This window comes from Pituophis catenifer, unplaced genomic scaffold (assembly GCF_029215685.1).
Source record: "Pituophis catenifer annectens isolate HBS135680 unplaced genomic scaffold, rPitCat1.0.hap2 SCAF_2, whole genome shotgun sequence".
NCBI classification, from domain to species: Eukaryota; Metazoa; Chordata; class Lepidosauria; order Squamata; family Colubridae; genus Pituophis; species Pituophis catenifer.
In genome coordinates, this window is record NW_027256882.1 from 194,595,010 (window position 1) to 194,619,238 (window position 24,229).

The 24,229-nt window shown below is 37.2% G+C and overlaps 1 protein-coding gene across 1 annotated transcript in view; it reads right to left on the minus strand.

The window, feature by feature from the left end:
* EPHA1 (EPH receptor A1) overlaps positions 1-24,229 on the minus strand; it is a 76,620-nt gene that overhangs the window by 31,050 nt on the left and 21,341 nt on the right. The window contains exons 3-4 of the mRNA XM_070935382.1: positions 7,918-8,193; positions 1,335-1,725 (exon numbers count right to left, since the gene is read on the minus strand). Coding sequence (XP_070791483.1) covers positions 1,335-1,725; positions 7,918-8,193 — 667 coding nt within the window. The remainder of the gene's footprint in view (positions 1-1,334; positions 1,726-7,917; positions 8,194-24,229) is intronic.

Here is a 24,229-nt window from a genome sequence, read left to right on the forward strand (position 1 = left end):
CATTTTTGGAAAGTTTGAATAGGAATATTTTTCTATCACCAGAGGGAACTCCCTGAGACAAAAACAAACAACCTGTTTCTCCAGTCCAGTGGCTGTCCAGAGTCCCAAGGTTTTCTTTTTAATGCACTTGTCTTGTAACAGGTGATGAAAGTGAGGGAGAAGCAGAAACTACTTTAAACTAGTGTTCTCCTGAATTTTAATATTTATTAGCAAAGCAGTACAGGAAGTCCTCGACTTACAACCACAAATGAGCCCAATGTTTCTCTTGCTAAATGAGACCATTATTAAGTGAATTTTGCCCCATGTTATGACCTTGCTTGCCACAGTTGTTAAGTGAATGACTGCAGTTGTTAAGTTAGGAACACATTTGTTAAGTGAGTCTGGCTTCCCCAGTGATTTTGCTTGTCAGAAGATCACAAAAGGTGATCACATGATCCTGGGACACTGCAAACGTCATAAATATGAGTCAGTTGCCAACCATCTGAATTTTGATCATGTGCCCATGCTGCAATGGTCATAAGTGTGAAAAACAGTCATAAGTCACTTTTTTCAGTGCCGTTGTAACTTTGAACAGTCATTAAACGGATGGTTATAAGTTAAGGTCTACCTGAACTGAAATAATAATGACTTTCTTTTAAGAGCTTGAAACCTGAAGACAACTTTGTATGACTTTTTAAAGAAATCAGGTTTCTTTTTAATGTACTATCTGCTGGAATGACTTTTTTTTTTTTTTTTAAGAAAGAGGTTTTGGGGTGGAAGGTCATGCATTTTGGGACTAATGAAATTCAACTGACATGATTGCAATGCAGAGAGAGTGTAATTCTCAGAATTTAAGCCAGGATAGTCCTTACTTGCTGAGAATCCTGGGATTTATATTCCCAAATTCATCAGGAACTGATGAGACCAAACAGGATGACTCTTCTAGCTAAGATGTCTCCTCCAGTGTATTGAAATTCATTGTGTCTTATTCATATATATTCATAAAATATCTTCCAATTGAATAAAATTTAATTATGGGCATAATCCTTGTGGAATACATTTGTTGGACAAGTAGTTATGTGCTCTGATACCCTGGAAACTGCTCCCAAGCCTTGCAGGAAATTAAGAAGCAGTGGAAGGGCAAAATGTCAAATACATTTTTTGTCAGAAGTAGAATGGAACAAAAAAGGATAAGGTAATCTGATGCATTAAGAGTCAGGGGAGCCAGATAATTTACCCTAGTCATGTCATGAGCAATTTCCCATATCTTCTATTTGTAAAATGACATATTTTCCAACCTAGAAACAGGAAAATCCTCTAAGTCCACCTCAGGGTTTGCCCCTTTGGGTACTTACCCACACATCTTCCTTTGACCTCTTCAAAACCAATGACGCATATGCACCTGCCCACTGGCACCAACCAGTCCCCACTGGGACTGCAGTGCATCTTGGGTGGAACACCTGTCTCCTCTGTTGCATTCTTCAGACAGACACCAGGCACTACAGTTAGACCCTCAGCACCTGCAAGTGTCTCTGGAAAATGGGCCAATCCACTAATGGTATCTGAACAGGTCTTGTAATAAACTCTCACTGAAACCAAGGCCACGCAAGCTCCTGAGTTCTGGAAAGCCAGATAAAAACCACGCTGCTGTAGTTTCCCAATGGAGCATACTTTCATGTTCAACTTCAGCGAGCCGACCTCAACATCTCGAGCTGTGAAAATGTTGTCACCTGCCACAGTGTTGATCTGGAAAGCAAAAGGATTTAAGTCAGTTGAGCAACTTGTTTAAACCAAACACAATTCCTTTCTGAAATGTAGCAGTTCCATCAAAAGTAAATTAAGTATATTTGAATCTTCACCAATATTCAGAACTCCCTGCATATAGAAAATATCCAGGAAAAGTAAGCATGTGGGGAGAGAAGTCTAATTTAGCTTTGTCTCTAAAATTCAGATTGTTTTTTTAAAATACATAGATATTTTCTTTCTTTATAAGTCCTAATTCATGTATGCAACCTATCCCTACCCACTTTTTAGATCAATTCAGGACATAATTTGAATTTGCTAAATAGTTTAGCAGAAATCAGATATAAATTGATTGTTGGAACAAAATATTCAGCAGTAAAAGAGACATTCAAAAATAGCTAAATCAACATTTTCTTAGCTATTTGGAAAACAAAGAATTTGGCATAACATATCCATCATGATAGCCTAGGCTGAGCTAGGGTATAAAACCAAGTATAGTGTATTCAATAATAAAGCTCTGACTAATAGAAAAATGTAAAATTAATCCCTTAAAACTACAGCATGTTAAAAGGTTGCACAACAGTATTGAAATAGAATTAGTCACTTGACACAGAGAGCAGACATAATAAGAGAAAGCTCAGAACCAATTTAGGTTACATATAATCCGAGCAGTTTGCATTAGTTATAGGAACTCTTTCTTGCAATGCCAAAAGATACTAGAAATTAAAAAAAAAATCATTCAGCCATTCTCTTTCTGTTTTGATTATGTCACAGAGCTCTTTATTAATCAGAAATATATATAAAAGTAAATTGATTTGAAAAATATACATCAGAAAATAAAATGGATTGAACTGAATAAAGAGACCAATGTAGAATGTCACTAATAAGCAGAGAATAGATATGGGCCACATGATACTGTGTCATGTGAAGAAATAAAGAAAGGACATAAGCGAAAACTGCTTGTCAGCCTTGGCTGGCAGGTTCTGACAAGTACTTTTATTTAAATGAGGAAAGATTTAGAAGAAAATATTGGTAAGATACGTCCAGAGGAGTTATTTGACCATACTTGTTATACCTGGGCTTTATTGGTCAAAATCCAGAGGCCACGCTGCCCAGCATTTACCTGCATCAAGGGCTAGAATTCAGATGTGCAATACTGTACCTCAAGAACGAGTGTTCAGAAAAACTCTGGTTATAAACATAGACACTCCCTTTTGAGGAGCTGACTAATAGCTCTTGAGAATGCTTAACATTTAATCCCATGAAAACAAGTAAAATTAAACATAGGGCTACTGTTTTGACAAGGGGTTTGTCTGGGCAGGAGCCTAATGCTCTGACAATGTACTAATACCCATTAGCTGGGCAGAGGGTGTGAGCAAACTCATTTCTGAAAAGCTGATGAAGAATAGGAAAGTGAAAGACAGCTGTGGGAGCCCTTGTGCTCTTGTTTCCTTTTTTATTTGGCTGGTTTGGAAAAAACCCAGCGGAACAGACAAGTAAGCAAAAGTGCAGGGAGCTTCTAGTACTTTTCCCATCTGAAAGTAATTCAGTATTCAAGTCCATATCTAGTGATGCTTTTGAGATGTTATTGTTTTTTTATGAGATAAAAAATAAAAATAATATTATAAAAATAATAACAACATAGTATTAATATCAATAGCCCCTTGAAAGTGGCTTCTACTGATATTTCTGAGCCACACTTTCAAAAGCAGTAGATCAAGACAAAAATATGAATTATTAATTCTACTCACTTGAATTAAAACTAAATGTTGTTTAGATGGTTTTTATTTGTTCGTTTATTAAACTTATACACTGCCCATCTTGCCTAGAGATGATTCTAGGCATCTTACAACCAATAAAAACAAGATAAAACATTAGAACATTAAACTAATACATATTAACATTCAAATTGACTTAAAAATGAACAAAGATGGCAGGGAAGGAGAATAAACGATTATTCTCTGCTCAGAATGCCTGCCCCATTAAAACATAAAATTTAAGAGCTGGGTTTTACAGGCCCTGGGGTGGGGTGTGGCCTCAGGCTGTGTATCTAATTCATTAGATTAATAAAAAACATTAATACAATGAAACTAAAATTCATTGCTTCAGTGATGCAGAAAGTTGCACAATGTGTTCAATGGGGCGTATGGGGGAGAACGTCTGAGTAGGTTTGAACTCTGAGTTAGTACATTATTTTGAAACATTAAATTAAAATGCTAAACAATTCTATGAAAGGCTGCTGCCAAATTTGGATTCCTGCGTGCTCTGTTCAGTTCAAGAATTCATCACATGCTGACACTCTGCCAATCATGTGTGCAGTAGAGTGACCCCCTATTCATTTAAGCTAATCATATTATAACCAAATACAAAGATGCATGAACTATATTTAAAAGACTGAACATTATGCCAGGGGTCACTCAAAATGACATCATATGCAAACATAGAAGCCAAAATATTAAAATTGTTTTCAAATGGATATGATTACTATATGGCAGAGTTAAGACAGAAGGGATACATCAAGGACATCTGCTGCTTCTAATGCAGAGAGAAATGGCCACATGAATATTTTTAAATAACTGCTTTCATCTCTCTTTGGATGGTGTTTGAATGGGTCAGTGGAGGTGGAAGGTGTCCCTGGCTCTCGATGATCACATCTGAAGTCTGAAAGAGTCTCATAGAGTTTCTTCAGTGTATGAAATGCTAAAGAATCAGTGATTACAATTACATAGAGATAAATCCTTGTGTGTATTTTTTATGTCGAAGAGATCTTACCCTTGATGAAGGGTTGCAAATTGTATATATATATATAAGTCCATTCTCTGCTCAGGACATATTTAAGTGAATATCACTTTTGTGGATGATTCACCAGCTCAAGCTTTGATTCTCAGGATATAAAGCAATGGCAAGATCCCACCCACTAAGGCAGTATTTCTCAATCTTGTCAACTTCAAGATGGGTGGACTTTAACACCCACAATTCCCCAAGCTGCTGGGGAATTCTGGGAGTTGAAGTCCACCCATTTAAAAATTGACAAGATTTAGAAGTCTGTACCAGAGTGCAGGAAATTGAGTTATGTTTCCTTTTTTCCTCCATGTAACCTAATATTTCTCAACCATTTTTTTTATTATGGTCCCCCCAAAGGAGCCCTTTTTGACAGTTTTTCCCTAATCACCCCCAGAAAATTTTAATATCACATATATATTGTATATCAGTACTGTATGTAGATAAAACAATTTTTAATGCAGGGTTAAGAATGACTAAATAATTTTTTAAGTTAAAAGTTCAATTAAAAATTAAAAAGTAATTAAATTTAACTTAAATTCTAATTGTATTTGTGGAGTTACTTTGAAGGTAATTCATTTATATAAATTGTAATGTATTAAACTACAGAAGCAAATTAGCAATTTATAGAAATACATACAGGTATAAGCATTTTAAATCATTTCCAGCAAAAATAAAACAACAGAAAAAAATAAATTGAATTCTTAAAAAATATTTTTAGTGAATCTAATTTTTAACTTAACTTACAATTAAGTTTACAAAGGAAAGTTACCTATCCAAGAATGATTCCGTGGGTTTTCTGAATCTGATGGGTTTTTTTTCATTAAACTTTCAATCATTGGTGTGATGCTCGTAAGTTTAATACTAATTTCCCCCCGATGATATATCAGTACTTTTTCTTTACTTTGTTAATATATTATTTACTGAACTAAAATTACTTTCAATCATATAAGATGTTGAAAAACAAACATCCTCTATAAGGCAGTTAATGGTAGCCAATAGAAACACACAGGCCATCTCTTGCAATATGATTTTGAGACTGAGCAATCAATTGAAAGGAAGTCCTCTTAATTACAGCCATTTATTTGCCATAGTATTGATTTTGCATTCATTTTATGTAACTTCAGTGTTATTGCCATTTACGTGATTCTCAATAAAACCCAAGAGAAATTAAATTCTAATACTAATAAGATTTTATAAGGTAAGGTTAAGCCTAAATTATCTATAAACCATTTTCAATAAACAAAATACATTTTTATGTTGACATATTTGTTTGAACCATTAGCTTTCCCTCTGCAATAATTAGGGAGTTAGTCCTTAATCTTGTTCTCTATGGGAAGCAGAGCTACATATAAAAATGAAGCTAACTATGAGTATTTCTGGATTTATGATGTCACATCCACTTTTGCCGATTTTATTGTAGTCATTAAGCAAGATGTCACATGACTGTGACTAGCAATTTTCCATGTTTCCCATTAATTCTGCTTGTTGGAAGCCAGTTGCAAACTGCCTAAATGGCAATTATATGACCACAGGACACTGTAGCAGTCAGAAATGTGAAAACTGGTCACAAAGCTGATTTTTTTTAACTGTTGTAACTTCTAACGGTTGCTAAACAAGGTAGTAAAGACTACTTGTACTTAATGTAACTTCTAGAGCAGAACACTATTATTTAGTGTTCCCTTCCCTTATCTACAAAACTTCCCTTATCTACAAAGATAGATTGATTAGAATTACCTCATGATACTATTTTATAAAAGGCATTTTTGGCTTTGTAAAAATCTCTGAAAATCTTCGACCATGGCAAAATTACAGGCCATCAACCAAATGCATAGCACCTCAGCTTCTAAACTAAGTTATTGTTCATGTCAACTATATTCTTCCTGACTAAAATTATCTGCATCTAACTCACTATATATGAAGAACAAACCAGTGTCTGTATCTATGATTGCAAACAGATTGTTACAAGTTTCTGATCATTCTGTCATTTTTTAAAATTTTTGAATACTTCTGTATTCTGAATGAATATAAGAAATGTGGCTAATCTCCAAGTCAGTCTGAAATTGAGGCATTTGATCAGTGATGAGAATTTTGCTAAGGATCATGTACATTGTACTTTAAAAAAAATTGCACAGCCTCATATGTATAACTTTGGGTATGTGTATAGCATTAGTTTATTCCCTTTTCACTTTTATGGATTATATGTGTTTTTCTCAATTTCAGGGCCTGTACCAGAGGCTAGGAGTTTGAGGGTTCTGTGCAGAGTCTTAGCTGTTCCCAGCACTGCAGTTTTCTGGACAGAGAGCACTTACGATGTTCCTTGGACCTATTGGAACCACTCTCCCAGCGTAGGGGGGTCATAGCCCCAAGTGCTCCTACCACCATGGGAATACTTTGACCTTGACTTTCCACATCCTCTCTAGTTCCTCATTCAGGCCCTGACATTTTCTTCCACCTCTTAAGCCTGGTTGTTACCATTTACTGCATTCGCCTTGTTTGTGCTATTGTTATTTCTTCTTCCCCAGTGTGGACATTCTGGATCTTTCTTCTCCTGCTTATGAAATTATACACAGAAGATTCTATATAAAAGAAAAATTACCATCTTGTAAACCTCTCTGCAGTACTTGCCTTTCAATGGGGGGTCTTCCTGGGCTCACAGGTCCTTCTTGATGAGCAGGTGGCAACTACGACCAGGAAGGTCTTTGCACAACCATATGTGCCCTTTCCTAAAGAGGAAAGCCCCTCAGATAGTCACTCACTTCTGGTCTCTTTGTGGCTTGAGTACTGTAATGTGCTGTACTTGGATCTGGTGACTTGCTCCAGAATCCAGCAGCACAAGCAGTGATGGGTGTGCTTCAGTATGCCCATGTAACACCCCTGCTTCACAAACTGCACTGATTGCCAGTTTGCTTCTGGGTGCAATTCAAGATACTAGTTGTTATTTATAAAGCCCTACATGGTGTATGGCCTAATTACTTGAGGGACCATCTATTTTTCATAGTATCTGTCTGGCTGATTTGATCTAATGAGTTGGCATGCTGCAGGTTCCTTCAATTAAGTGGGCCTATCTTTTGGAACCCTGGGAACACATTTTCTTTATTGCGGCATCTTCCCTCTGGAATAAAGTTCACCCTGATATCTGGTGGCTTCCACCCTTCTGGTGTTTCAAAGGGTCTTCAAAACCTGACCATTCACCCAGGCCTTTGGCAAGAGTGCTTGAAGCCCTTTCTGACTAGTACCTGGATGTTTTTCATTGTTGTCTGTTTTTGCCATCTTTTTCCTCCTTTATCTTTACTGTTATATGGATTATCTTTGTAAACTGTCCCTAGTCACTGGGAGTCAATCAACATACACATCAAACAAACAAACAAACAAACAAACAAACAAACAAACAAACAAACAAACAAAGCTTACTTTAGTGAAGAGAGGGCGGCGGAACTGGATCCCAACATCTTGCTCTGATTCCATGTAGTAGAGGTTGAATGTCTCCTTGCAGCTCACCATTTCTCCTCTAAAACTCTTGCAATCTCGAATGGTGAATTTCAGTTCCACAAAGATGCGAGAAGAGGCCTCCCCTCGGAAGATCCAGTTTGTGCGGAGCCAGTGGTCAGTGTCTCCTTCAGAGAGGACACTGCAATCCTGGTACATATATACAGGAGTCCCATTGATCATCTGCTGCACCTCACTCCACTGCATATGAGAGGGAGAGAAGATTGAAGATATTGAACTGAGGTTCTCGACAGGTTATCTAAGAAAGATTGCAATGTTGTTGTTGGCATGGTAATGAGAATAATAATGAAAACTATCCCAGGGGGATAAATAAGGGGATAAAAATGCCAAATACAGTCTGAACATCTGGCTCACTGTGTGACCAACCTTAATAATAAATTGGTATCCCATCCTTTGCCCACAGGGCAGATGGATGGGTGGATATCTGTAGATTTAAAAAAAAAAAACCAAAAAAACCAAAAACCAAATATGCATATGCTGCAACTCATGAAAAAAACCTCTTCCAGTGTTTGTTCTCACCTGCATGTTATCTGGATCCGCCTACCTTCTCTTGCTTCCTTTTTCTCTGTCTCATCAAAACTTAGGCCATAAATCTGGTTGTCACATGCCTTTTTGCTCATGTTCATATTATCTTTTATTTCAATGACATATTACACAGCAGATCAGATTTCTCTTTTGTTTGCTTTTCTTTAAAGCAGCTGCAATGAAGGGCACCTATCTCTTTGATCAGCAAATGACTCTGGGGTGGGCCTATTCAACCTTGTGATGCTATTTTCTTGACCTAAAATGTCCTTCTGAAGTGACTGCAACAGGGACGTGGTTATTTCAATGTGTCCTGTACAGTGCATGCTGTGCTTTTGCTCCTTCCTGTCTCATGAAGGACTAATCCTGTCTCCAATCTTCGCAGAGGTACCACTAAAAAAAATTTCCAGTTCTTAATGCTATTGTTTATTCAATTTATATTCCATTTTCAAGGTGGCATATAGAGTGTTCTGTTCTCCCTCTTTCCCCATATGAACCCTGTCAAATAGGTTAGGCTGAGAGAGAGAGAGTGAGTGAGTGACTGGTTGATGTCCCCTAGTCAATTTCCATTGCTTAGGATAGACTCCATCTCAGGCCCCATTTGTCATTCAAATCCACCACATCACTCTGGCTCTCAAAGGGCCATCTGGCAATTTAGTAGGGTTGAAGTTAATCTGAATCACTTCTCAAAAGTCAATTGCAAAACACGGAGGAGCATCCATCCATTGCAAATACCTCTCCAGTGCATGCCTACTCAAAAGTTAGCAAGGGCAGAGTTGAAAAAGCAGCTACTCTGCATGCCTATTCCGAAGGTAGTTTCACCAGTTTCAGGACAATTTCGTCTCAGGGATAAGATTGCAGTCACCTTACAGAGAATTAAATGCCCCTTGAGTAACTCAGCACATTCCTCCAGCCTCCAACTTTATGCAAAATCATTTATGGTACAATTCCTCCCCCTTCCTCAGAAGTGTGAATAAATTGTTATCCAGTCTCTCAGCAAACCCCATTCCTTATTAGCACTGAGGATGTCACCTAGTTTGGGTAATGACACATCTGCAAGAAAACAACTAAGCTCAGAGAGCACCAAGGATTCCTCAAATTGTTATCTGCCCCATGCAATTAGATATCAACTTATTTAGATGACAGTCCAAATGAGTTTTTAGTGAGGCTTATTCTCAGGGATCCCAGAAAATAATCATTTTGCAGCCTTCTTCAGTATAATTAAACAATACATAAGCAGAATTTGACAGCACAGATTGTTTCTGTATCTGTGCAGCAGTTTCTGGTGCTGCATGAGATAGGGGGAGGAAAAACATACTTGTAATTTTTATCTCATGCTGTAGGCTCTAGAATTTTCTTCCAAAGAAAGCTAAACTCATCGACAAATTTATTTACAGTATTTTGCTCCTAGATGTGGCTTAAGTGAATTCCTGCAGTCTTGGATAGGCCAAATTTTAGAAGAGAAACAGAAGCAACACTTTCCTTTAGGGACCAGGTTTGCTCATTGGGTTTGCTCATTAGAAATTTGTCCTAATAAGGACAGTGACCTGGGGCTGAAGCAGTGTCTCAAAATAAAATGTTGTTATAATTATTCAACTTTTAATGGATCTCCAAACAGACTACAAATCCTAGCCTTTTTTCATCTCTCCTTCTTCAGTCCTCTTCTTTTTGATTTCTCTGATGCCTGTCGGCAATGCAGGAATTCTATATTTTTGACTTTCAGGATCCTGCTTAAATTGATTTTTGCTGGTTCTCTAGCCATACCTAGGCAAGTCGGAGTTGCATAAAATGAAGTGATAGCGACAACTGCAGTAAAAAATGCTCCCTCAGTGTTAAAGTGCTTTTAATTTGAGGACATTGCATGCACATGCACAGCAGATACTGTATACGTATGCACACATATCTACCTTTAACAGCTCTTCTATAGTCCCAGATATAACACTGACTTTTGGAAGAATATTCCATAGACATCACTGTTCATAAAGCAAAAAGTCCATAAAAAGTTTCCAGTCTTCTATAAAAGTAGTCCCCCATCCCCTCCACACAATCAAACAAGTCAATTTAGCCCTGTATTGAGACTACACCACTTTACATGACACTCTGTAGTCTTTATATAAATGCATGTCAGGGAGAAATAGGCTTAAACCTTACTTTCTAGCATACCCAGTTTTATGGAGATGGTTTTACTGTATTACACAGTAGATTGAAGATATTGAACTGAGGTTGCAGTTCAGATATGAATTATATGTTTAGTGAGCTCTAAAATGCAGTTGGATGTTATGATCATAAGAGAAAAAAATATTATGTGGAACATCTATCACCACAGGAATTCTAAAGAATTATTCTATGGATAGCATCAAACAAAATTATGTCACCTGAAGTGCTTCTGTACAACCTGGAAATATGACCCTGGGAGAATGTACAGGAGCAAAATCTTTTTTTGCTATACCTCACATGTTAGTTTGGGCAGGCTTCAAAAGTTATTTGAAAATATTGCTTTGGACCTGGGAAGAGTGTGATTGCTCCCTGCTACTCATTAAAGTGGACCACCATTTAACAGGCATTTCCATGAGCCTTCCAAATCAGTTTCAAAGGGGAAGTAGCCATACTCTATATCAGGGCTGTCAAACTCATGGCCCGTGGGCCAGATGCATCATGTGCTAGCCACGCCCACACCCAGTTTAGCGATGGGGGGAAAAAAGTCCTGATACGTCACATGACACTGCTGTGACGCTGTGAGTTTGACACCCCTGCTCTATATGATCTGTGACCATTTGAGCTAAGCTAAGCTCTTGTCAACAGCATACAAAATAATGTATCTTCCCCTTTTGATACACAGGATTGCTAATCATCTAGCCTGTCCTGTGGGAATCAGTAAGCTCAAAATAATCAGTTTTCCCTTAACCTAGTCAATCACAACTATTGTTCAATTTCCTGAACAAAGTTCAGAAAATGTAAGTTCATATCAGGATATGCAAAAGAGTATGTGCTATGTCTGTGTGTCTGAAAATGTGTGGATATACAGCATGTATATGAGTGAGACGCAGTAAAAAGAAATCATTCTTAAATATTAAATATACATTGTATGAAGTAAGTACAATGTACAAATACAAAAAAAATGCAATTTACTGTTAAATATACAAAGCAGTTTTTTAGAGGCCTTTGCCCTGCTGAGACCAATAGCATTGTTAAATGAATAAAACAAAGCAAATAAATACACACACAAATAACTGTCTTTATCTTATTACTTGTTAGTGTATCTGGGTATTAAAGGTACATACTGATTAGTATTTAAAGTACAGTTATTAAATAAATGGATTAAGGTTAATTTAGTCCTGTAATTCTTTCTTGGGGAGGGGTGGCATAGACTGGTTGTTATTGCTAGTGGCAGCCGCCCATGTGGGAGAAAAATGTTCTTTAAATGCCACAGTAGGAGGAAAAGGCACTGTAATAATATTACAACAGATTTATTTCCTGGGTACTAACTTATGAAAATTGGCTTTCATTAGAGACAGACAAGGGTGTTTTTTTTCTCTTCTTTTAAATCAAATTAGAATTCCTAGGCCATTATCCTTGACAGAATGAGGAAACAGGATTCTGGGGCTTATTGACATTGTAAAATTATATTGGATGTTATAAAACAATCATGGTATCTTCAAGGCATCTTAGTAATTGTAGGTAAAGATATTTCTGTTAAACACCACTGGACACTTTCAAATAAATAAAATAGAAAAATATGTCTGATATATATTTTATTGTAATAATGCCTCCATACAAGGCAACCTGCCATCTTAAAAGCTTGTATTCTTTGAAAGACTCTCAAATCTTCCTTGTCTCTTCCCTCCCCAATGACTTAGAATTTTGTCTCCCTCAGAATGGTCCTCCCCTTCCCATCCCCACGTGTACATTGCCTATCAAAAAGTTTGTCATTTTGATTTGGGTTTCAACTAATTTTTTTTTAAAAAAATACAACGTTGTTTTAAAAAAAACTGGGTAGTTTTAAAAGGTCATCTACATGCAGGGACAGAAATTACTTTATTCTGGTCGGTGTGTTTGTGTGTGCGCATGTCCATGTCTTTGTGTGCATGCACTGTGGTCCTACTTGCTATGAAAAATAAGAAATAAATTGTGTGGATTGGCCTCAGCTAGTTTCAGGCATTACAATCTGTGGCTTTCCTTCTTCATTGACCCTCAAATGAGTCTTGGAGAGAGAAGATACTGTTTTCTCTGGAGGACCCAAAAACAAATTTTAGGTTTCATAGTTCATTGTTTTCATTTATGTTTTATGGCTTGTTTTTTTTTTTAACTTTTTAACTTTGGTTTAAATGGTTTCTGTTGTTTGGCTATTTACTTGTGTGTGTTTTAGGTTTTTTTGTTATTTTTTCACTGAATGAGCCACTCAGTATCACAAATGTGAGATGAGAGGCTATGCAGTATAAATGGAACAAATAAATACGTAAATACAGTGATAACTAATATGGCTGCAAAGTTATAGCCAGCAGATCAAGGGAAGAGGTTTGACTGGAGACATAACAAGCACAGCAACTGGAAGGTTTGTTATTCCTCTGAATCCAAAACTCTCCACTAAACTTTATCCTAGAGAAAAACCTTTCATGCTTCCATAGCTTAGGGAAATACCATCAGATTGATTAATGCCAGGGTGCCCAACAAGGGAGGGTCGATAATCTGGCAGCAGAACACACCTTTTCCATGTAGATGGTGCCAGATTAAATTCCTGACATTTCCAAGTAGAATATTTTAGCAAGGAGGCAGGTAAATATTTTCGCTAGACGTCCTGCCTTTACAAAGTGCAAGGTTAAGTAAGCAATGTTTGTAGAAAAGAAAAATGTAAAGTCCAATTTATTTAAAGTACTCTTTATTATTGAATACCAATCAGCAGAATCTATTCAAAGGTCACGGAACACAAAACAGTCAAGAAAATTAAAATTATGTCAAAAATATTAGGAATATGTAATATGTATTTTCTGGGAATTAAAATACAACAGACATTGGATAGGTACTAAATAGCATAATTCCACAAAGAAGGTGATACATGTAAAAGAAAAGTGGGGATTTGACTGTGCAACTGCTTCTGTCAACTTGACATTTTGACCCTCACCTTCCCACCTCAAGCCCTTTGTCTGGTACTGTCTGGCCTTGATAGTACAGGGGTTTAGTGCACCCTGTTATTAACACAGCTGCCTGCAATTTCTGCTGGTTCGAATCTCTCCAAGGTTCAAGGTTGACTCAGCCTTCCATCCTTTCTAAGGTAGGTGAAATGAGGACCCAGTTTGTGGGGGCAATAAGCTGACTTTGTATAAAATATACAAAAGAATGAAGGCTATTGCTTAACGCATTGTAAGCCGCCCTGAGTCTCCGGAGAAGGGCGGCATATAAATCAAATTTAAAAAAAAAAAATGATGGCAAAGGGGCAGCCATATAAACTTCACATGCAGCATTCTAAATTGGAATTGGACCAGCCTTAGAGACAAATTTATTTATTATTTGTTATGAGCCTTGGTGGCACAGCAGATTAAAGTGCTGTTAAGTAGCACCAGCTGCCTGCAATTACTGCAAATTCAAATCTCACCAGGCTCACGGTTGACTCAGCCTTCCATCCTTTCGAGGTAGGTAAAATGAGGACCCGGATTGTGGGGGCAATAAGCTGACTTTGTACAAAAAAGAACAGGGGGGGGGGGCTGTTTAGGGGGGGCCTGTTTAGGAGGGGCCGAAAGCCTTACTAAGCAGGTATATACAAAAGTATGAAGGCTATTGCTTAACGCATTGTAAGCCGCCCTGAGTCTCCGGAGAAGGGCGGCATATAAATCGAACCAATAAATACAATAAATAAATAAATACATTTGTATCCTGTCTTTAATTAATGAACTCAAGGTATTTTAGACAGAGGCCCTTCCTCCTATCCTGCATACATTCTCTCCCTTCCCCCACCAGCAACAACTGTGTGGTATAGTTTGTGCTGAGCAGAGAGTGAGTGTGAAATGGGAAGAGGGAATAACCTTCAGAAACAGAAGGAAGAGCTGCAACCGAGACAGCAGTGAGATAAAATTTAATTTTTAAATTTAAATTGAAATTTTAAATTTGTTTTAAATTTTTGGGATGTTTTAAATTGTCTTGGGCTCAAATATATATATATATATATATATATATATATATATATATATATATATATATATATATATATATATAAATTTGATTTATATGCCGCCCTTCTCTGAAGACTCAGGGCAGCTTACAATGTGCTCAGCAATAGCCTTCATCCTTTTGTATATTTATACAAAGTCAGCTTATTGCCCCCACAACTGGGTCCTCAATTTACCTACCTTAGAAAGGATGGAAGGCTGAGTCAACCTTGAGCCTGGTGAGATTCGAACCCTGCAGTAATTGCAGGCAGCTGGTCTTAATAATAATAATAATAATTTGGTTTTAATTCTGCTCTTAACTTTTGTATCTATGTGTTTTATTTTGTGCCTGTTCACGCCCTGAGTCCTTCGGGAGTAGGGCGGTATACAAATTTGATCAAATAAAAAAGAAAAGAAAAGAAATCTAAGTTTGAGGCTGAAATGTAACATGAAAAAGCATCTCAGACATGACCCTCCATAATTTTCATTAAGTTAAAGAGAGGAGGGAGGAGGTGTATTCATATTTAAAAGATTCTATTATTGTAACCGTACAATAAAAGTAGTATTAGCTTGCATGTCTTTGGTTTCCAAGTTTGGTCTACTTTAAATGACTAACAGGGTGACCCAAAGTCACCCAAAGAGCATCTGTGGTTTAGTGTGGTCTTGACTCTGTGCATTGCTGGTGCCAATCCAACACTTTATTGATCTTATCAATTTAATATATGATCATATTATAATGTCACATTCTATACTGTTTCTGAACAAAAACAGCCCTACTGTATATGGCAAGCCAAACTGTAGATTAATAGTGAATAGGAATAACTTGAGGTCTAGTTATTTCAGCTGGTATGTTGGCGTATGCTGCTAAAAAAACTTCCTGTGCTACGAAATCTTTCTCGAGAGCTATTGATAAATATGGATCAAGAGCAACCTTACAAGATGAGTACAATTTCCTTGGGGCAGCATTATCTATCTGAAATGTCCAAGTTATTGATTTGAATTTAGCCAATTTGAACCGGAATTTCAGAAAACTGATGACGTCAGTTGAAATCTAGGTGTTGAAATGAGTATACTATTTATTAAAGATCTCAGATATTTGTGATCTGATTTAGCACTAGCATTGTCCAATGCTGGTCAACAAGTGATTCAATGTCATCAAACAACCTAGGTATGCGATCGCCTCTATCAGCCTAACACATTATAGAAATCACTTTAGCATAATTCTCACTTTTTGTACTACACATGAAATATTTAGAATATTATAACTGGCAGTTGATCATATTCTTTTTTAAAATTACTTTAGCAAGGAGCACTGTGTGAACACTTCCACATTGCTGTTTCTATTACAACAATACACTCCAAAGCTCTTGGAAGACAGCTCTGCAATCATCTTCTCTTCTATCTTCCTACAAACCTACACAATACCTGCAACTACAGCTGATCTAGAATGCAGCAACACAGGTATTTAGGGGTCCAGCTTGGTTACAGCTAGGTAACATTGGTAGTTTCAAGTCACGCTAATTGCCAGTGGGCTTCTGCGTACTGATTCTGACCTTTAAAACCCTTCATGGTATAGGACCTGGTTATTTGTAGGATCATTTGTCATTGATAATCTCTTCCCTCCTATAAGATCAGACAAGATTGTCATGCTCTGGGTTCCATCTCTTTAATAAGGCCATCTTCTGGGAAACAGAAGACGTGCCTTTTTTGATGTTCACCCGCCTTACAGAGTAGCATTCCCTCTGAGATCTGGCTGGTCTTGGACCTTTTCTGCCTTTCATAAAAAAACTTTGAAGGCCTGTCTGTCCCCTCAGGCATTGGGTCAGCAGCATTCCAGATTATTGTTTTGATTATTGAATTGCCTTTGGCGGAATTGGTTTTATGTTCCATTATCTTTTCGGATGTGTACATTTCACTGTGTTTTTGCTTTAATTGGGTGCTGCCCTGAGTAGTTCCTAAGATGATGCTAGTATAAATGGCCCTGAGAAATAGACTGTTCCATACAGGTAGTCCTCAACGTACAGTCATTCGTTTAGTGACTGTTCAAAATTACAACAGCACTGACTGGCAACTGGTTCATATTTATGATGGCTGCAGTGTCTTGGGGTCATGTGATCATGTTTTTGTGACCTTCGAACAAGTAAAATCAATAGAGGAACCAGATTCCATTAAGAACTGTGTTACTAATTTAACAACTGCAATGATTCACTTAACAACTGTGTAAGACAGGTCATAAAAAGGGGCAAAATTAACTTAACAACTGTCTCAGCAATAAATTTTGAGCTTAGTTGCGGTCATAAATCAAGGATTACCTTTACTGAGTTATCACAGGTCCTGGAGAAACCCAAATCCCCTCACCCAGCCATTCTTCACAAAAAGGGGAAGATGTCATTCTCCATGTCAGATGTAAATGCCTTATTCTCTAATGTGTAAATAGTATATGAATGGGGTATCAGGGGTTAACTTATTCTTCACTTCTTAATGTATTCATAATTCACCACTCCCACTTATAGCTCCACCCATTGTATATATAAGGAGCCACCTACACCCTTTTCCTCGCTTCTATCTGTGAATATTCAGTGAATATAGAATGCCTATTGTAAATAAAAGGAAGTATATTTAAACCTTTAACTCTCACTAATTTTATTGAGTCTGATCCTGAAAATATTGCAACACTCCATGTCCTTATTTTAAGTTGTGTGCACCAGCCTGGTTCTAGGCAAAACCTTTAAGCACTTCCTGGGTTCAAATCCATCAAGCTACCTTCCCCCTTGAAAGACTTGCTAGGGCAGCTGAAACCCCAAAGCCGAAAGTTGGGTGAGGCAAATATTCCTTTAGTCAAAAAAGTGCTAAACCTCCCACAAGCTTCATAGGACTGCAAGAGGCCAAAGAAAGTAGGTTTTACTGAGGTTTGAACTTTATAACTGCAAAGCCAGAAAGAAATCCACTCCCTGAGTGGTCGCTGCTGATATTGTGGGATCATGAAGAATCTGGTCTTCATGATCCCACAATATGGGATCATGTAGTGCTCATGTTGAAAGATGAGAGAAGTTCCCTGTTTTTTCCCAATTGTTTTTATGATACTTATAGAGGAGTGGGAGGCTTTAGTTTTCATTCAACCATTCTGCAAACCAGGGAAACTTGAGTTTACAGCAAAACGAAGTGCTTCGAAATTCCCCTAATGATAGTTTTCCATGATCATTCTTTATCTGTAGTGCGAAAGAGCATTGGAAACATCCTAGAAAAGTCATTATTTTCATGAGGTTAAGAAAGTCAGAGTCAGGGGAGAGGGAGAGGGAGAGGGAGAGGGAGAGGGAAACAAACCTCAGTAACAAGAAACCCAAATTCTCTGCAATTCACTTAAGTTTCTTGCTAGAAAAAGAGGTAAAGGTTTCTCCTGCCCAGTCAAATCTGAATCTAGGACATGGTATTCATCTCTGTTTCTTAGCCAAAGGAGCCAACATTGTCTGATGATGCTTCCATGGTTATGTATAGTCAGCATGACTACACATCAAATTGCATGGAATGTTATTACCTTTCTACCAAAGTGGTACCTATTTATCTACTCACATTTGCATGCTTTCGAACTGTTGGCAAGAGCTGTGGCATCAAAGGAAACTCACCCCATCCTGTGGTGCTTGAGTCTCAAACTGCCCACCTTTCAATTGACAGCCCCATGTCTTAATTACTAAGTAAATGATAAGAAAACTAAGATCTCTATTCTCCAGATGTAGAAAGTTCCAGAAGATGCAAATATCCACTGGAAGTAAAATTTAGTAGCAAATAATCCAAAAGGTCCCTGGTGATATAAATAGAAAACGCTGGACAAAGTATGTTTTGTAGCAGCTTCTGCTACAACAAGTACAACTATACACATCCGTAGATAAGTACATACTACATCACTCTAGATTTGTCTTTGGCTCTTTCTCTTTTCAAGATTGTAGATGGCCAATTTTGATCCATGTTTCTTTCTCTTTCCCTAAATGGTGACTTACCCACTAAATGTGACCTACCCACTTATTTTGGGGTGGGGTGATAAACTAATGATTTAAGCAAGACAAAGTCAAAGGGGACAATTTATTCTGGAATTAGCTGTTCATAAATGGAAGAATTTTGAGGAACATGGATTCAGTCTCCATACTGACTCTCAGATGTCTGAAAAACCTCTGAACCTAGGCAGACTGCAAAAAATGTACTTTTAACTTCATGTATCAGAGACATGAAAGTTTTAGCGTGGAGGAGTGGTTCAGAGTGTGAGCTATGGGTGGTTTTCTTCTAATTTCTGGTCTAAATCTCCCTCATCCCTTTATCTGCAATAAAAGAATAATGAAACCCGCTTATAGAACTCTGGCAAGCATTTCCGAGATGCAGATTAGGATGTGAAAGGCTTTAAACATGCTAAATGCTGTATAAACATTATAATACTTTTACATAATTAAAAAACAGAGCTGCTATTTTAGGTGCAGGGATAATTGGGTTACAAGATTTAATCAGTTTAATTGGCAGATTAATCAACTGAATACTTGGTTAGTGAGTGAGAACTCATTTATGTCGGGGGAGTACACATTAATTAGTGGCCCTTCACATTTGGCATGTATTTTTTTGAAAGTATTAAAATGGCCCTCTGAATGTTACTTACTGAGTAAGATCTCTGGGATGTGTAGTTTGGCAAGTTTTGGAAACTCAGGATGTAATCCTGATCTAGAGTCTGCTAGAGTCTTAGCATTTCAAATATTAAGGTAGCCTTTAGTTTTCATAATTAACCCTTGATCATTCAACTGTCTTGTCTCACATTTATTTTGGTATCTTGAAAGATATTGAGATGTTGCTAAATGAGTATTTTAAAATGCTCTGATTATTTGCAGTGGAGGTTAGCAGCAGGTGGCAGTCCCTGTCAACCTTCTAAGGCTTAGAAGCTAGATTGGGTTGGGTCGGATGAGTAATTGGATAGGAACCATTAGGAATAGCGGGACACTGAGCAGGACTGAAAGTAAAAAAAAAACCTTCAAAATGCAAGGCCAAACCATTTCTATACCATGGCCAAGAAATTGCATGGTTGTTATGTAGTCACCAAGGGATGTGGTGGCTCAGTGGTTAAGATGCTGAGCTTGTCAATCAAAAAAATCAGCAGTTTGGCGGTTCGAACCTCTAGCGTCTCATAATGGAGTGAGCTCCTGTTACTTGTCCCAGCTTCTGCTAACCTAGCAGTTTGAAAGCACATAAAAATGCAAGTAGAAAAATAGGGACCACCTTCGGTGGGAAGGTAACAGCATTCCGTGCACCTTTAGTGTTTAGTCATGCCGGCCACATGACCACAGAGACATCTTCAGACAACGCTGGCTCTTCGGCTTTGAAACGGAGATGAGCACTGCCCCCTAGAGTCAGGAATGACTAGCACATATATGCGAGGGGAACCTTTACCTTTATGTAGTCACCAGAAGTTTGAATTGACTCAAAGTAGGTTCCCCTTTTTCACAGTCCAAATAGGATTTTTTTTTTTAATGGCACATTATGGGTATGTATTAAAACATATACTTATACTTAAAGTCAGCATAATACCCAGGTCTATCAATGGCACTAGGAAGTCAAAAATACAACCACACAGAAAATATTGCCCTATGATGTGAGAGGCAGATTTGTGTAGCAATTAGGGTTTTGGATTAGAAGAGAAGGCCCAGATTCAAGTTTACTCTCAGCCACAAAAGCTGAGGCACACTGGCTAAGTGTGCCAGTCAAGATCTTGTTGCCCACCCTATTTTGTTTTAGTGGATAAAACTGAAGAAGTGTTAAAATACTATCATGAGGCCCTGGAAGAAAGCAGAAATATAAATGGAAACATGAAATGGAAATATCATTAGCAGCATTAACTAGTATTCAAAACTACTAGGCATTCATGCACCGAAGTGACAATTTATGTATTCATTTGATTTAGATCCTACCTTTATTTATACATATTTATTACACAACGCAAGGTGGCAAATACAGTGCTCTATTAATTGGCATGGGAATAGTTAACAGGTATAGTCTTCGTTTGCTTTCTTTCTGTTTTGAAGCAATTAGGTGCTACTTAAAATGTACAAATTGTCTTATTTTCACCATTTTTGAAATGTATAATCAACTTGAAGAAACTAAGCACTTTAAAATCTTCAGTTTCTTTCAGTCAATTTCAGTAATGTAAGAGATATATAGTTACAGCACAGGATTATCATCTCGTGAAGAATTGCACAAGTGCTATATTTGCTGTTATTGAGCTGGTGAAGAAAAAATGGGGTATAAATCTAACAAAGGAAGGATGATGATGGATGAATCAAATGATTTTAGACTTGTTTATAGATGTTCATTGCAAGTCTCAAATTAATTGGCTGCAGCTGGTACTTCTCATTAGAGTTTAAAAATTCCACCTTGTAAATGGCACAAGTCCAACCAAAACTACTGTTGGATCACATCAATTACATGAATTCATGAGGTGGCAACTCCTAACTTGGCTGGGGAAGTGGATGATATGGCATGAAACCACCTTAGAGGAGGAATGTTGAAGTAGCCACCTCTCCAAATATTAATTAGTTCTCTGAGTTTGCTATGAAACTTGGGTAAGATGTTAGAGTAAGAAGCCTGCTGAATTGCATTGCAGAACTTGCTGATTTGGTCTCCTAACTTTAATACTATGGGTGAGGTTTGTTTTGTTTATTTGAAGGACCAGCCTTTCCAGCTTTCCAAGAGTACAAAGAATCATAGCAGCCAATCCTGCTGTGCTGTCAATGTTTAGAGCAGTTAAACTGAATAACAATTATATGGTCTGAAAACATACTAGGTTATTAAACTTGCATCTTAATGTGATGACAAACTAATCAGTCTCACTACTCAATTCAGACCATAGCTCTTAGCCTATTCCCTGGACACATCCTGTCTATAGTGCTGATGTGGTTTCTGCTCATCTGGTGGAGCCAGGTTTTCTGCTTCAGTTGGTTCACATCTCCTTTGGTGGGATTTCCCTACCAGATAGAAAGGAACAGCTGCACTTTCTGGAGATAGGGATGGTTGGATGGATGGATGGATGGATGGATTCCAAGTGCACATTATTTCGATACTGCTAAGAATTTGTGAAGCAATTAGCTATAAAGTTTGCTAAATCATCTTGGACCAATCCTTTTCTCTCATCCTTGTATAAACCGTGTCCAAACTTGCATCTTCTAGATTTGCAGTTAACCAAAGTACAAACATGCCCTGCAACTTTTCTTTCCTATCCTATGATGTTGCCTTCATGTCATCACCAACTCATGAATGAGACAGCCTTAAGTGATCCTTAACTGTATTAAAGATGTTCAAGCAGTGGCTTCCCCCTTCTTTTGATATTATTCAAAAGAATCTGTCACCCATTATCTCAGAAGGGTGCCAGGTGACATCAAAGACCAGATAGGAATCAGCACTAGGGGCTTCAAACTTCATGCCAACAGTATTCTGCTGATGTTAGCTAGGTGGTAGTAAAGAAAGGCCCATAGTTAGTTGTTGAAACAATGAAGTAAACTGGAAGTATTGTATAGCATGAATGCACATGTAATAAATAAACAATGATCAGGCTCCAGCCTAAAACAGATCTTAAGCAAAAGCATAAGGAAAGATATTTCCCAAAGTGCTTAGAGAGCCATCATCAGTTACAGTAGTTGGGACTGGGTCAGTTGTACAAATGATCTGACTCATTCAAAATTGCTTCACAGGATGAAAATGAAATACTCCCATTAATACTTACAACAACACATTATGTAAAAATACTGGGAGTTACCTTAAGGAACCAAATCAACGTATATAGCAACATTGTATATGGAACCTTTGTGTCAGGTTATTGGATTAATAAAGAAAAGTTTCAAACGCTGACATGGAATTTGGTAGCGGAAGAAAAGCAGTACCTACATGTCTCAGTGGAATTTAACATCACTGGAAAAGAGGCAGTGGTGAAATCCAAATTTGTTTACTACGGGTTCTGTGGCCTGGTGGGCATGGTGTGGCTTGGTAGGCATGGCAGGGGAAGGATACTGCAAAATCCCCATTCCCTCCCCACTCTGGGGCCAGCCAGAGGTGGTATTTGCCGGTTCTCTGAACTACTCAAAATTTCTGCTACTGGTTCTCCAGAACCTGTCAGAACCTGCTGGATTTCACTCCTGAAAAGAGACTAAATTTATAAGAAAGGACCTGATGAAAATAATATTTATTTACTAACATTTATTGAGCTGGAAAGCATAAGAGCAGGCGATATATTTCTATATGATTAGGAAGGACTGCAGCAGTTGAAATGAAGATACCACCAGGACTTGATTTTCTTTTTCAAATGAGTCTAACTTTGTGTTGAAAATAAAATATTAAGCAATTGGCATAAATAAATACAGAACTACTTATGGTCCAAAAAGCTTGAAACTTTTAAATTGTATTACCATACTTAGTTGCTTAACATACTGTATATCTCAGAATAAACTGTATTTCTTTTGGCCCATCTGCTTCAAGGGAAGGGGCAGGACTTTCAGACAGTCTGCCCAAATATCTTTGGGTTGATAAAAAAAGAAATAAATAATATAATAAAAGTTTGCATAATAAGAAGACTTCTATTGGGATGTCTAGAATAAATACAGCAAAATATTAAGTTCAAATTCCCTTCTTCCACTGCTTCATTATTAAATATATACTTTATGAGGAAAACAATATTGAAATTAGTTCAGTGGAAAGTTAATAATTAGCTTTGATTGCAATGTTTAATTAGCAATAATATTTATTTGATTTATATTGATTTACTGTATATAGCCACCCATCTCTCAATAGTGACTTTGGATGACATTAATAATTTTAAAGATGAAGATAAAAACTTTTTTGGAACATTTATTTCACAATGGTCCAGTTTACCTGCTTGATTTCAATATCTTTAAATTAGTAGTACCGCACTACAAGCATTATAGAAACAAGGAAGAATATTGTGGAACCTGACTACATTTAAAAATCTTGCAAAAGACAATATGGAACATTTTAAGGCTTCATTTATATTTTTATGGTAAAGTTTAACTTAGAATCCAAACAAGTCAAAATTTGCACAATTAAATGGATGCAGAATTTGAATGCAGTAACAGAGACACAACAATGGGAATCTCAATGGAAGAAGAATATTCAACTGACTCTGAATATTATACTTAGAGAAAATTGAGATACATGTTTTATCATAGCATAGATATATTACTCCAGTTTTGATAATTAAAATAGAAAAGTCTTTTTAAAAAATAGTTGGAAATACAATGAGCAGGTTGTATCATTTTTTTACATTTGGTAGCAATGCTCTAAAATTCTGGAAAATGATTCCTATTAGAAGGAAATTGATTTTAAAAGTTGAGTTATTTCAACCTGCAATATTCACACTCAATTTTACTGAATCAGATATTCTGAGTATATTGAATTAGTTTTATACATGCTAACTACTGCGAGGACATTATGTATACATTTCTTATTGGAAAGGATGTCTGATCGCCTCTTGGAAGAATGAAATTTCTTATAGGAAAAAGCTTTGGTGCCCAGTTCCA